The following is a 15,238-nucleotide window of genomic DNA, read 5'->3' on the forward strand; positions in this document are numbered from 1 at the left end:
AGGGCATTTTTGTTCAATACAGAGTGCAAGGCTTCTCTGCATTAAAAGTCACTGAGCCATGGTACCCACTCTACTGGATAGATTTCAGAGTGGTTGCTGACCCACCCCCTGAAGAAAGCTTCCCCTCTTCATCCGTAATCCCCATATCCATCTGTACAAAGAATCAGCACATTACTCCATCCTCCTAAATTCAGCTAATTGGACTAGGGCAATATGAAAATTAATTAATGGAAACCTCACTAAAATAGAGTCCAAGGTTCCACAAAGGAGTTCTCATGCCCTACCACTCATTATCAATTGCAAATCCAACAGGAAGAGATGGACCCCACAGGTGGATACTACTCCACTGCCCTAGAAAGAGTTTGAAGAAAGCCCTTCCTCCTCCACTGGTAACAGCCCAGCCAGTGAGAGACAGTTACAGCTTAGCCAATGAAAAGCCACTATACTTCAAACTCCCAGGTTACTACTTTTTGTTTTAACAGTGGACTTTTTGTTTTAGCAGTCTTCCCAACTTCCCCCTTTGTCTGCAGAAGAGTGTTCCTCTCCCTTTTCAGGTCCTGCCAATACAGTTTGCCAAAATTTGCTTGTCCGAGGTTGTAATTCTCTGCTATTCCTGAATAAACCTATTGTTTGCTCACAAAATAACTGGCAACTTTATTTTTAAGGTTAACAGCAGGAACACTTCGTTTTAATCAATAAAAATACCACCAACTTTTTTAGTATTCTAGACCCAGATAACCCAAAGTCTCTCAAGAATTTCAGGTGGAGACAAAGGACAAATTTGCAAATGAAAGTGGATACTTGAGATAGAAGACCTTGTCGACCAGAAAGAGTCAGCAGTTTGGGGCCCTGGGCAAAAGAAAAAGCGAAGAAACCCTACTGAAAAAAGAGACTATTGAACTCAGAGATGAAGAGAGTAAGCTTAGTTCCTGTTTTTATTTCCCCCTTCGAGTCCCTGGGAGGCTCAGGTATGCTCTGATATGTGTTTATGGATGTCCTCTAAACTCCCTATAGTTTCCATGAGAAAAGAAAGGAAAGACAGAAAGAAAGAGAGAAAGAGAGAAAGAGAGAAAGAGAAAGAAAGAAAGAAAGAAAGAAAGAAAGAAAGAAAGAAAGAGAGTTCCCTGATTAAACTACTTAAGCAACCAAAGGAATCCAATTAAGATGATTAATTAGAGACAGTGCCCTTTGAGTAAAAGTCCTATGTACCCCACTGTGGGATACTACAAAGCTGTATAACTCCAACTAAAACTATTAATGTCAAACAGTTACCGATTTTAACAAGAAGCCAAGGAACTCTATTGGTTGAACCTACTGCATCAAAAACAGCAGTACTTAGTATTTATTAGAAACTAAGTTTCTAATAAATTTTAGCAACACAAGGTACCTCTGAAAATCCTGCTCTTGAATAAAGGCAAGAAATCAGCATTATTTTAATGCTATAAAATAAACATGCTAAACCTTTTTTTTTTCCCCTTTAAATTCTAAAAGGTATAAATGGGGGGAAAAAACAGCTCTGGAAGTGGACCTAAAAGCACAGGAATTACCTAGTAGGCCTGCTATTAGAAGACAAAGTGGCTCCAGCCCACATGTATGAGAGCTCTTAGGTAAAGAAGTTGTAACCTGGTATCCTACAGGAAATCTGGTTTGGTTTAGTCCACAGAATGTTTCTAATGTGAATGAGCTAACAATAAGGACATTTCATCTTTTAAAAAAATTAGTATTTTAGTGTCTTCTGAAAATCTAGAAACTTTCAACCTTCCCAGTGGGGGAAGTATCCTCTGGTAAGTTCCAGTCCTCCTCACTCACTATATCACATGGCTCAGGACCCAATTCTTCTCTCACTGCCTCTGTCTCATTTAGAATAGGACCTATCAATTCCTGCTTTATGGATACAGATATTCCAATTCAAAAACCTGTACAACAAATTTGTGAGTGGCTCGGTTAGAGTAAGTTCTGCTATCAGCAACATGGTGTACCTAGAGGGGGAAAAAATTGATCCTTTGTCCTGCAGGCAGCTCACCAGGGCCAACTTTCCCTACCCTAAAGATAAATTCTCTTCAATCCTTCATTTCTTTTTCCTGTAATATGACCTCACTAGGAACCATTCCAATCTAGCAGACAAGGATGGAGAGAAAGAAATCAGGTTCCCAATTCTATTTTCCCAGGAGGCTCCTGTGCCTCTAAGTAAATTTATGGACGCATGCTAAGAGATAATTCGAAGGAAGTTATGTCATCTCTATTTGCCAAGAGTATCTGAAACCCAAACCTTGTTCAGAAAAAAAACATTTTTTTCAAAAGATGTCTCCATTTAGGCAGTTTGCACATTCACTGACAGTCTTGAGCATCTTTTCATGATGTAGCTAAAATAAAATCTGTCATGTGTTATTTTTTTCTGTTATAATATTGCAAATGATTCAGCATAAAAAAAGTTATATATTTTTAACTACTGTTTGACAACTTGCCAAACAATGGGAAAAAGGCTACACTACAAATATATTTAATATCCTAATAACCTAACAGAAAAAGCACTCAGTGTGGCATGTTAGAAAAGAATATAGAATACTAAATGTTCCATTTCTCTTCAAAAAAATACATTAATACAAATTAAGATAACTTGAATAAAACTTGATAAAACTTTAATCAATCATAATAAACATAGTAAGAAAAATGGAACAAACACTTGACCGACAACAGAGCAAACCACATCAACCCACCAAGGCACATATCTATCTCGATGTTATAGTCTTATGCACCATTCGTTGCCTGGGTTTCAGATCCAAATAAGTATGGGTAGTTGCTATAGTGACAATATGCCACTTTTGGAACCAGGAGCTTAGTACTACTGAGTATTTATGAGCTTTATAACGTCAGTACTTCCTCCCACACTTTGAATCCGAATTCAGACATTATAACTTCACAATATGCAATTTCATTCTGCTGTTTAGAAGTCAATTTTGTTGGTTTATCAAAAAGTTTATACTTTAGTATACATAAATGTCAAGAGAAATTAAAGTGTTAATTGTTAAATTAACATGGTAAGAATATACATTCCCAATAAATATTTGATTAATGTTAAAGATGTTGGCTTAATAAACAAATTGTATCCCATCACTGGAATTTACCATTTTATTATAGTAACTAGGCAAGAACCATATCTTATTAATTCATGTCTTAGCTTATTTTCATGAATAATAGTATTACTACCATTCTTCATTTAACATGAAAGTAAAAATAATTTTTAAAAAATGAAAAGCTTTTCAGGGCACCTGGGTGGCTCGGTGGATTAAAGCCTCTGCCTTCGGCTCAGGTCATGATCCCAGGGTCCTGGGATCGACCCCCACATCAGGCTCTTAGCTCAGCAGGGAGCCTGCTTCCCTTCCTTTCTCTCTGCCTGTCTCTCTGCCTACCTGTGATCTCTGTCTGTCAAATAAATAAATAAATAAATAAAATCTTTTTAAAATAACAATTAATTAATAAATAAATAATAAAAAATGAAAAGCTCTGGGGCACCTGGGTGGCTCAGTGGGTTGGGCCTCTGCCTTTGGCTCAAGTCATGATCTCAGGGTTCTGGGATGGAGCCCCACATCGGGTTTGCTGCTCAGTGGGGAGCCTGCTTCCCCCCTCTCACTGCCTGCCTCTCTGCCCACTTGTGATCTCTGTCAAATAAATAAATAAAATCTTTACAAAAAATGAAAAGCTTTTATTTTATAGCAGATTGATATATTTTTATTTCCTTTAGCAACAATTTCTAATAATTAAAAACTAAGTGTCAATGGTATCCGAGAAAAATGCAATTTCTAGCAAAATGCTAAGAATAAGGAAAAATAATCTCAACCAGAGGATATCTCAAGATCATCAAAGTCAGAGCCCAGAAACCCTCATACATTACTTCTGGGAAGGAAAATGATACATCCACTTTGGAAAACAGTTTGACAGTGTCTCAGAAAGTTTTACGTAGGACTACCATACAACCTACCATGCACTTTCCTAGGTATCTACCCAAGAGAAATGAAAACCCATGTCCACAAAAGACGTTCAGAGAAATGTTATTCATAACAGCCGAAATCTGGGAACTAAATGTCCATCAACTGGTGGGTGGACAGATTTTTTTTTTTAAGATTTTTTATTTATTTATTGGACAGACAGAGATCACAAGTAGGCAGAGAATCAGGCAGAGAGAGGAAGCAGGCTCCCCGCTGAGCAGAGAGCCCAACACGGGGCTCTATCCCAGCACCCTGGGATCATGACCTGAGCCAAAGGCAGAGGCTTAACCCACTGAGCCACCCAGGCGCCCCAGATTTTTATTTTTTTTTAAAGCAGCGGGGAGGGACGCCCGGGGGGCTCCGTTGGTTAAGCGGCTGCCTTCGGCTCAGGTCATGATCCCAGCATCCTGGGATCGAGTCCGCATCAGGCTCCTTGCTCAGCAGAGAGCCTGCTTCTCCCTCTGCCTCTGCCTGCCTGTGCTCTCTCTCTGACAAATGAAATCAAAACAAAACAAAAACAAAAAAAGGGGGGGAGATACTATTCAGCAATAAAAAAGAGTGAATTAACGACACATGCTACATCATGAATGAACTTCAAAAACATTATGCTAAGTGAAAGATACAAATCATATATTGTATGATTCTATCAATATGAAATGATCAGAAAAGGCAAATCTATAGAGACAGAAAGTGCATTTGTAGCTGTCAGAGGGTAAGAGTGGGAATTAGCTGTAAATGGGCACAAGGTATCTTATTAAAGGGATGGAAATGTTCTAAAACTGTCTTACAGTGATGGCTGCACCATTTGTTAAAATTACTAAAAATCACTAACTTGTATACTTCAAATGGGTGAATTTTATGATATGTAAAATATGTCTAAATAAGTTTTGTCTTCTTTTTAAGTCAGAGATATCAGAGCTGTAGGGAACCTTATCCAAACTCTATAGAGATGGACAAAATAAGGCCCAAAGAGGTTAAGCAAATTGTTTAAATGTCACCTAGCTAGATCACAGCAAAACCAAAAAATGATAAAAATCTAGCCTCACTCTCCAACCCAATCCAGTGTAACATCTATTAAAAATGCTCAAGGAGTTTTATTATAATAATAATCACATAGAATTATTTGAAAGGCACTCTAAAAGCATCAAATTTGTGAATCAAAAATAACTAGGGGCACTTGGGTAGATCAGTGGACTAAGCTTCTGACTGCATGTTGGCTCAAGTACTGATGTCAGGGTTGAAATCAAGCCTCACAATGGGCTCGCACTTAGCATGGAGTCGGCTTGAGACTCTTTCCCTTTCCTTCAGCCCCTCCCCCTACTCATACTGTCTCTCTTTAAATAAATAAATAAATAACCAATTAAAATATACCAAAAATCAATGAGTACACGATGTTCAAAAAATAAATAAATAAAAGCTAGAAAAACTCATTTGTTGCTCCTTGAGGTCCTAAAACTTACTTTCAAAATTGGTAATAAAAGAAAACGAACTAAGCATTTTTTTTTTCTAACTCTCCAACAGAAGCTGTATTTTGGAGTAACTAAATGTTGCCAGTTTATAAAAGAAAGCTTCTCCTATCCAGAAAAATGCAAATTAATAAAGATAGATGAAATCAAAGAATTAGAAACTACCATTTTCCAACCCGTAATAAAATTGTGATTCAGGCAAGAATTATCAATTATTATTAAGGGTATTAAGTGAATGGTTGATGGGAGAGTTAGACATTTTTAGGAAGCCAAATAACACCTTAGAGATTAGTTTTAATGAGAAAAACAAAACATAAATTTAGGAGGGAGCTCAAGATGTCACCAACTTAATCAAACCTGTACCATTAATGTTCAGGTTTATTAGAAATTCAAGGACCAGAGAGGTAAGCTAAACACCAAGAGAAAATAGTCAAACAATTATAAAAGAGAAGATATTTTTTGCGGATAGTAAGTCTCCTCTCTTCAGTTAATCAGAGGGAAAAAAAAAATGTGTTGGGTGATGACTATTGTAGATTAAGAGACTTGAAATACATAAACAAAAACAAATGTGGTCTTTAACTGGATTCTGGTTTGGATAAAACAGCTGTGAAGGTCATTTGGGAGATAAACGAATAAATACGAAGACTTATAATATTAGATATTAGAATACTAGATAACATTAAGGTTATCACACTTATTTAAAGTGTGATAATATTTTTGTTATATAGTTAAGTACGGTTTTATGGAGATGCATACTGAAGGTCTACTAGTGTATCTAGAGGTCTATGGTTCATTTCAAAATACTTCAGTGAGTTTAAGAAATAAAAAAATTTAAATCCAAGTCTCAAATTCCTACATTCACTGCTGCTTCCATAAGTGCTCATTATTCATAAAGTGTAATAATAATTACACAGAACAACCGCAGGCAGAGGTTCAGAGAACTGACCTACCATGAACGATGGCTTTTTTTTCTTACAGGTACTTCGCTGATGAGAACTTACAGGTAACAACACGATATCGTTTGGTACATGCACACAGGCACCAAAAGCCATCTTAAGCAGCATGAATGGAGAGTGTTACCCCCAAAGAGCTAAAACTATCTAGAACCGCTTCTTGGTATTTACTAAAAGAAGAAGGCTTTTCCAAGATCATAGTGAAGGCTCTGAAGCGGCAGCTTCACTAAAGCAATCCTCAATTATTACATAAAAATCACTTATTCCTTTCTGACTTCACCGTCCTTTACAATCAGTTTACTACTTCCCAAGTTGTGATCAAGTTAAGGGACATTGTTTTAAAAATCCTTCTCTGAAATTACGGGCGCCAAACTGAAGAAAACGTATACCATAACCATCAGCTTCTTTTCAACTAGTGCCTTTAAATCTCAGAACCTGGCACTCCGAGCCTCCCTCAAATCCCGGAGAAGAGGTTGATAGTCAACCGGAGATAGAACTCATTTGCCTTCACTTCCCTCTCTCCCTCAAAATCCAAAGGGTGGCGCTGTCCTCACTCCTTCCCCACAGACCAGGTGCGTGCAGAGGTCATTCGCACGAGCGGACCAGTGAGGTGGTCCGCCTACGGCCTCGGTCTGTGCTCTCGGCCGCCCAGCGCCGCACTTCTCATTTCCCCACAGAGCCGGTCAGAGTTAGTCCGCCCGCTCCCTCTCCTTAGTGGCGCTCCCTCTCATAAACTCTTAACAGTACTCTGGGCGGGTGGGTCAGCTCAGAAACACCACGCACGCCGACACTCTGGCTCTGAATCCTCGGCCCAGCAACTGAGAAACTTCGAGACCCCTCGCACTGACCCGAGTTCCGCCACTGCCACCGTCTGAACGTTCAAATTAACTAACTGACTTACACACTTGATGGGACTCAGCCGCCACTAAGAGATGGGATTAGCCGCCTAGCGCCGGCACTAAGCGCACTTCCCGCCCCGCCCCGCGGGCCTGCGTGCGTCCCAAGTCACGTGCCGCGTCTTCCTTCCCTACCGGCAACTGGGCGCTCCTCTCTTCCGGAAGTCGCACTCCTCCTCGCAGGGCTCCTCCCACCACCGGTGACGTCAAATTCAGCTTCTACCACTGCTCTGCCTCCGCCTCTAAGCGCGGGGAGGTCTGCCGTTTCTTGACGATAAGTTCTGCCACTTTCTAGGCTCAAAACCCTTACAAGCGAGGGTTTTGAAGTTATTGAGTATGTAGGCCTTGGACTTCCGTGAGCGCAGCTTAGGGGGCCAGAGCTGGCTCTCTGGAAGCTACCCTTTCAGAGACCATCCCCCCTCTTGACAACTTCTGCTGCACTTGGTTCCGCCAAGACCCACGACGGTTCCGCCCCCTTCTTCCTTGTCATTGATGTTGTTGTTCTTGTCAGTGCCGCATCCCCGACCGCCGGGAGCTCGAACCCGAGCGGGGGCCGCCCGGGTGGCGCGGTGGCGGCGGCAGCGGCTGCGGCTGCAGCAGCTGCGACGGCTGCGGGGGCTGCTCCGGGGACTGCGGGGGCGGCCGGGGGCTGGCAGCCGGCGGCGGGGCCGGATGGCTCTGTGCGGGCAGGCGGCAGGCGCCGCGTCGCTGCCCAGCGAGCTGATCGTTCACATCTTCTCCTTCCTGCCCGCGCCCGACCGGCTGCGGGCCTCAGCTTCCTGCTCGCACTGGCGGGAGTGCCTCTTCTACCCTGCTCTCTGGCCCCAGCTCCGCATCTGTCTCCGCGTCTCCCCTACTGAGCAGCCTCGGCTCGAATTCCTCATGCGTAAGTGCGGCTGGTTCGTGCGAGAGCTGCGTGTTGAGTTCGCGGCTGAGAATTACCTGAGCGGTGGCGGCGGCCCGGGCGACGGAGGCGGCGCGGACACCGGGACTGGCGGGGAAGAAGTCGAGGCCCTGCAGCTCTCAGCCCGTTGGCTGGAAGTGCTGCGCACCTACTTAGAGCTGGTGCTGTGTGTGCTGGTCAGCATCCGGAACAACAGGTAGGCTTATCATGGACCTTCCATCCAACCTCCTTTCCCCTGTCCCCTTCTTCCGGGCCCTCTTATCGCTTCCTACCTCGCACCCCGAAATAGATTCAGTGCGGATACGCCCGGCCGGATTTAGCGTTGCTTTCTTCAGTGACTGCGGGTGTCAGTTCCAACCCGGCGATTTCCTTGAGGTGGGAGGGCATAACGGGACTCATAATACTTTATAATCAGTGATGGACTTGGTGTTTGCCAGACACACCACTCCTGGTGCCTTTCAAGCACTGTCTCGTTCATCCTCTCTGTGGCCATGGGATGGAGCTGACAGGCGCCGTCATTCTTCATCTTACAGATGAGAGAGCTGAAGCTTGGGGCGGGAGGGGGGTGGTGGGGGTTGAACCCTGCGAGTCTTGAGAGAAACAAAATATAACCTGGTTTTACTGACTCTGAACCTGTCCACTCAGAATAGTTCGTGATGCGGGGAAGAAGTAGGTATGCCACTAGTGTCTCAGTTACAAGACTCTCCTAAAAGAAATCTTTGACAGCCATTTTCTTCCCAGGAATAGTTTTCATTAACTGGGCCAGGCACAAAGAGTAGGAGGAGTGTTTGTTAAAGGGATGGGGGAAGAGCCTGATCATCGGGGTTGGAAGTCCCTCCCCTTGCACCTCCAGCTCAACTTGTCTCCAGTGATTCACCTAAAAGTAGCACAGTACAGCTTAGTATTTGTGTGTGCTGGGGGAACTGCCCAGTGTCTGCAAAGAGTAAGCACGTAACTGTCCTGGTTTTGCATCAGGACTTTATTGTAATTCTGGGACTAACGTCCGATGTTCTGACCTGTTATCTTTACCAATATTGTCCTTTATTTGTCATCCTCTTCAAAATCCTATTAATTTAAATTTTTTGTATCTGGATGTTCTAACTAGTCTTACAATTGAACTGTTCGTTGGGGAAAAGTTCTAAAAGGAGCAACTTTTAATAATAGTTATTACTATATAGTAATTATTATATAGTAATAATAATTGGGCAGTTTACAAGTACACTATCTTATTTGAACCTTTCAGTGACCCTGTGAGTTAGGCAAGGCAGCTATTATCCCTATTTTATAGAAAGGAAACTGAGACTTAACAGGGTCAAGTGATGTGCACATTGTCATACAGCATCATTTTTGTACAAGAGCAGTGTTCTTCCTTTTGCAATAAATACATTGTGTTGAACATCATGCATTACATTGAACAGGGTTTAGAGAAGGTACTGATTTAATATAAATTCTGTTTCTGAATCAAAAGAGTGAGATAAGCATGTAGCTCCAAGTTGTACCTGGAGCACAGCTCCATCATTCCAGTGGCCTGTGTATTTCCCCAGCTTTTCACACCAAGCCGTTCTGTTTTCTTACTTTGCTTGTATGTAGCAAGAGAGGCTGTTTGAAGCTGTAAATTGGAGACTCTCAGAGTTGAAAATATGACTAGAGGACCAAATGACCCAGAATTTGAAAGATTAAGAGTCACTGAGCCCTTAAACTACTGATGAGACCAAGAGTGGGAGTGAATTCAGTGAGTACTAATTAGATTTTTCTGTTCTGAGATCAGATGGTCCTTCTGAGCAACCATCCAAAAAAAAAAAAAAAAAAGAGCATGACTTTGGTCCAGTTCCTTGTATGTGTTTTAATAACTGGTTGGTTGGATGGATAACGTTCTATAGGCAAAATAGTGGTATATCACCTCTTTCCTTTGTGTATAATTCTTCTCTTCCTCCTTTCCTTACCCCTACCACATTTTTTTTAGCTTTATTGAGGTATAAATAACAAAAGTGTACCTACCACTTTTATTAGCATCCCAATCTACCTGTCTATAATGTCACCTTATGCCTGCTCATTTGGGTCAGCTATTACTTCTATACAAATACAACACACTGTTATCTCTGATTTTAAGGTTTTCTTGTCTTTTATAGTAGAGGTGGTACTGTGTGTTGTGCTGCTTTGGTAGCACATTCGTTGTGTGTGTCTGAAATTAAAGTGTAGTATTATTACATGTGTTATCTGTACTAGTGATACTTCAAAGGGTTTTTAAAAATAGATTATAAGGGGGCGCCTGGGTGGCTCAGTGGGTTAAAGCCTCTGCCTTCGGCTCAGGTCATGATCCCAGGGTCCTGGGATTGAGCCCTGCATTGGGCTCTCTGCCCAGTGGGGAGCCTGCTTCCCTTCCTCTCTCTCTGCCTGCCTTTCTGCCTACCTGTGATCTCTGTCTGTCAAATAAATAAATAAAATCTATTAAGAAAAAAATACTGGCATTTAAAAAAAATAGATTATAAGTTTGGAAATAAGTTAATTTAACCTTTATTTTTGAAAATGTCTTGAGATATTCTAATAATATTGAAAGTGCTACCATGAATATTAAAAACATAAGCGGGAGTAATTTTCTTTCAATTTTAACAAATTTGAAATGTTTTAGATCAAATGGTTTATTTGGTAATTTTGTTAAAGCCTATACCAGTTACCTTCCATAAGCACTTAAACTATAGACTCAGGTTCAGTGAAGAAAAAAACAATTTCATTTAGTGTTTTTTGGGTTTTCCAAAACCACTAAATTTACTAATGAGAAAAATGAACATTAGATACTGTTTTTTTACACTTCCAAGTTAAATTTACAGTAATTTTAGTTTATGATTTCTGCCATTATTTCTAACTACTAAGGAGGATATGAAACCTAACAGTTCACAAGCCTGATGCTTCCAGGCTTTGTGGTAATTTCCTTTATATAATCTATACAACTCAAGACTTTTACTTTGTTGTGTTCCAAATATTTCATGTCCCCCAGGAAAAGAACTAAAACTATAACCTTGGATTGTGGGAACTCTCCAAGGGTACTCTTCCAAGAGAATAATCTTTAGTTTTTGCTTGATTCCTGGGTTTCATATGCGCAGGTCCTCTCAGAATGACTGTAGCTTCTTTACAGATATATTAGATGTTAGGAACAACTGATGAAGATCAAAGAGGTACAGAAATGCCTCTCAAAGGACAAAACACAGTCCTCTAGGTTTCAGAGTTCCCTTCCTTACGGGAGGCTACAATATCTGCCAGTATTATAAGAAACAGAAAGTAAGAACTGAAATGCGATAGATATTTCTCATTCAACTGTATTATAAGTTAACTAGGCTGAATTTCTTCTGCAGTTGTTCCATAAGAAATTGTTCTTAAAAGTTCAAAACAACACATGTTAATATTCATTTTTAGGATTTAATTTGGTTGTTGAGTACTGCCTGTTGAAATGCTGTATTTGACTACTTAAGAAAAATGAATTTGTGGATAAGATTTATGATAATAGTTAATAGACTCAATCACTAAAAATACTTTTTTTTTTCAAAGATTTTATATATTTATTTGTCAGAGAAATAAAAAACGAGCAGGGAGAGTGGCAGGCAGAGGGAAAAGCAGGCTCCCCACTGAGCAAGGAATGCAAGGTAGGACTCAGGGCCCTGGGATCATGACCTGAGTCAAGGCAGATCCTTAACGGACTGAGCCCCCAGGCATCCCTTAAAATACTTATTTTTAAACAGCAGACATAGGTACATTGTCATCATCCAGTGTATGCTTTTCTGGACTGTGTAAATATTTTTACATTGAGCTTTATTGGATGAAATTCTAATTTGGGGGCTCTATTTTTCTTTTTTTAAGATTTTATTTATTTGGCAGAGACACAGCGAGAAAGGGAACACAAGCAGTAGGAGAGGGAGAGGGAGAACGAGGCTTCCCGCTGAGCAGGGAGCCCAATGCAGGGCTCAATCCCAGGACCCTGGCATCATGACCTGAGCTGAAAGCAAACGCTTAACTCACTGAACCACCTCGGCACCCTGGGGGCTGTATTTTTATTAAAGAAAGGCCAGAGAGATTTTGTACTAGGGAGATTTTCTTGTTAAAAATCTAAGCTACAGCTCCCAGCTACATATATGTACATTGACTATTTCGTGGCTATGCCTGCTTACATAACCTCTTAGTAGTGTAAGTTATATTAGTAATTCTTAGATTTTGTCTTATTGATTGGCACGTGCAATGAAGAAAAGTCTTACCTTTTTATTATTTTCTCCGCATCAGTCTACCAAGATCCAAAAACAGATAAGGCCATTTAAAAATGCATCTTAAAATAGATTAAAAATTCTTTGGACTTTTCATATCATTATCTAAGATGGTAGGAGGTACCTGGAAGGTGTTGTATTCAACAACCCGCAGCCTTATTTTTCTTGAAATATCTTCCTCTCTCATAATGTAGTCAGTACATGTAATAATAGCATCTTTTGAGAGCTTTCATTATTTGTATAAAAAGCCCATTTGCAGAATAAATATTAAAATATATTTGGTCTCTGAGATGTGTGGGTGGCTCAGTTGGTTAAGTGGCTGCCTTTGGCTCAGGTCATGATCTCAGGGTCCTGGGATCAAGCCCTGCATCAGGCTCCCTGCTGAACAGGTACTCTGCTTTTCCTTCTCCCTCTGCCCCTCTCTCTGATCATGTGCGCTCTGTCTCTCTCAAATAATATAATCTTAAAAAAAAAAAAAATCTACCGGGACTCTGACCAGTGTATACTGTCCAAGAGGTGATTGCCCATAGAGAAGAAAGGTGAGATCATGCATATCCAACAGACTCCTTACCTTAAATCTGACAATATAAAGTGGTTCCATAGGCCATTGAGAAAGGAGGAGATCTAACCTGTTAAAGAAACTAACCTCCTGGGAGGGCTGATGAGAAGAATTAGGGTTCTCTGTAGTCCATAGGTACATTCTTACAATGACTGAGAACTGATAGATGGAGAATATGAAATAAAACTCAGCAAAAGATTGGTAAAGTAAAATGTTATTTTTTCTGTGTTAAATGAAGCTGTGAAGTAGCTTTTGAGTGAAGTTATTAAATTATTTCCATTTTACTATGCTAGTTCTAAGGCAGCCTTGAAAGAGCTCACCCAACTTGATTGATTTACTTAGGGCCTAAAATGATAGTTATAAAAAAAAATCTGTTTTTTTTTCCTCCAAATATTAAGAGCCTACTATCTGCCAAACAGTGAAGACAAACTTCTCATTCTCATGGAGTCAGCATTCTAGAGGGGAAGGAAAGAAACAAGTAAATAAATGAAAGAAAGATTATTTCAGTTGTGAAATAAAAGAGGACTATGTAATAGTGACTAGGTGGCAACATTAGAGTAGCAAGGGAAAACATGTATGAGAAGGACACTTGAGGTGCAATGTGAATGATATAAGTCACCCACCTAAAGATCTGAGCAAATAGCATTTTAAGCAGGAAAACAAAACAAAACACTAAGCACCAAGGCCTTGGGCCAGATAAATTTTTGCCCCGTTGGAGCAGTAGGAAAGAAGGTATGGCAGGACCATGAGAATGAAAGTGGGAGAGGTGTCATGATGCTTTCTGAAATGTAGAAGGAGGAAAGAATGGGATTAGTTACGTGGGTTTATGGAATAAAGTTTAAGCTATATTCTAAGAATAAAAGAAATCACTGAAAAAATATTTAAGGGCAAGATTAATCTAATTTGCATTTTAAGACACTCATTGTGGTTGCTGGGTAAAAAAATGAATTATAAGGGAAGAACAGAGGACACAGGGAAATTTGGGAAGTTTTCAATAATCTAGACAGAGATGATGGTAGCTTAGAGTATGATGGAAACAGTGGAGATGAAGAAAAGTGGATAGATTCAGAATATATTTTGGAAGTAGAGACAAGAGGACTTGCTGCTTAGAATTAGAGAAAAGGGAAAATCAAATATTTTTTCTCATTACTCCATAAGAATCCCTCAGTTTTCTTGCCATTAGTAATGGTAAGCATGTTCAATAAAAATCTTAAATGTCAGTCTTATTTAAATTTTTTTGTGTAATCTCTGGGATTGGAGAGGATAATGGTGTTTCTTAGATGGTAATTAAGTAAGTGAATTGTAAACCAAATGCTAGGAGATTGCTTTTAGTTACCAGATCCTAATAAAACTAAAAAGGAATACTATGAGAAGCTGATGACTTATTTCTGATCCCCAAAAATCTGCTGTACAGTTTGGTAGCCACTAGTCATGCATAGTTTTTGAATTTTTAATTTCTTAAATAAAATTAAAGATGTTAGTCACACTAGCCACATTTCAAGTACTTAATAGCCGAATGTGGCTAGTGGCTTCCGTTAATAAACAGCATGGAACAGAGTATTGCTGTCATGGCACAGAGTTCTATTGGACAATATTTCTGTAAAGTGTTTGTTTTTATTTGTTTCATTTGGCTGTGGTAATTCATTAGCATTTGTGAGAGTAAATATGTTATCAAAAGTGTTACATAGATGTAGACACACTTGGTATTGAACATGGACTGAGAATAGAATTTACCTGAAAGAATTTCTTGCAATGATGTAGATTATTTTAGCTTTTCTCAGTTTAGAAAGTGAAAACGTTAGATTTTATGAGCTTCTTTACAGTACTGGGAAAGGTTTTAACCTTTTAAGGAACATTCTTTTGAAGTACCAAATTTTCGTGTATGTACTTTTCCATAGGTAATTAGACTTGGCTGTATTAATGTTAGTTCAGGATGGCTATGTTTTGCATTTTTCCACTGATACTACTTATTACATCAAAGAAATAATTTGGGGTCATCTGAAATATAAGGAAACATGCCAAAGTTACTGCCACAGATAAAGTTCCCCGATTCTGAACCACAAAAGAGAGAACAAGGTCATTATGACCAAGATACCAAACTTTTGGGTCCCAGTTGTACTAAATAGTCCAGCAGAATCCCAGAAAAAGATGAAAGGTCTTTAGCCTTCTGTAGTTAGAACTTAAAGCATATTTCTTAGGTTCATAGGTGGTTAGTATTTTTTAA

General features: G+C 39.9%; 1 protein-coding gene across 1 annotated transcript in view; it reads left to right on the forward strand.

The window, feature by feature from the left end:
- The first annotated feature begins 7,778 nt into the window (after positions 1 to 7,778).
- The window catches only part of FBXO33 (F-box protein 33), a 35,370-nt gene continuing 27,910 nt past the window's right edge, over positions 7,779 to 15,238 (forward strand). The window contains exon 1 of the mRNA XM_032871217.1: positions 7,779 to 8,401. Coding sequence (XP_032727108.1) covers positions 7,794 to 8,401 — 608 coding nt within the window. The 5' untranslated portion in view covers positions 7,779 to 7,793. The remainder of the gene's footprint in view (positions 8,402 to 15,238) is intronic.

Source organism: Lontra canadensis, unplaced genomic scaffold (assembly GCF_010015895.1).
Source record: "Lontra canadensis isolate GAN:19392208 unplaced genomic scaffold, GSC_riverotter_1.0 scaffold42, whole genome shotgun sequence".
NCBI lineage: Eukaryota > Metazoa > Chordata > Mammalia > Carnivora > Mustelidae > Lontra > Lontra canadensis.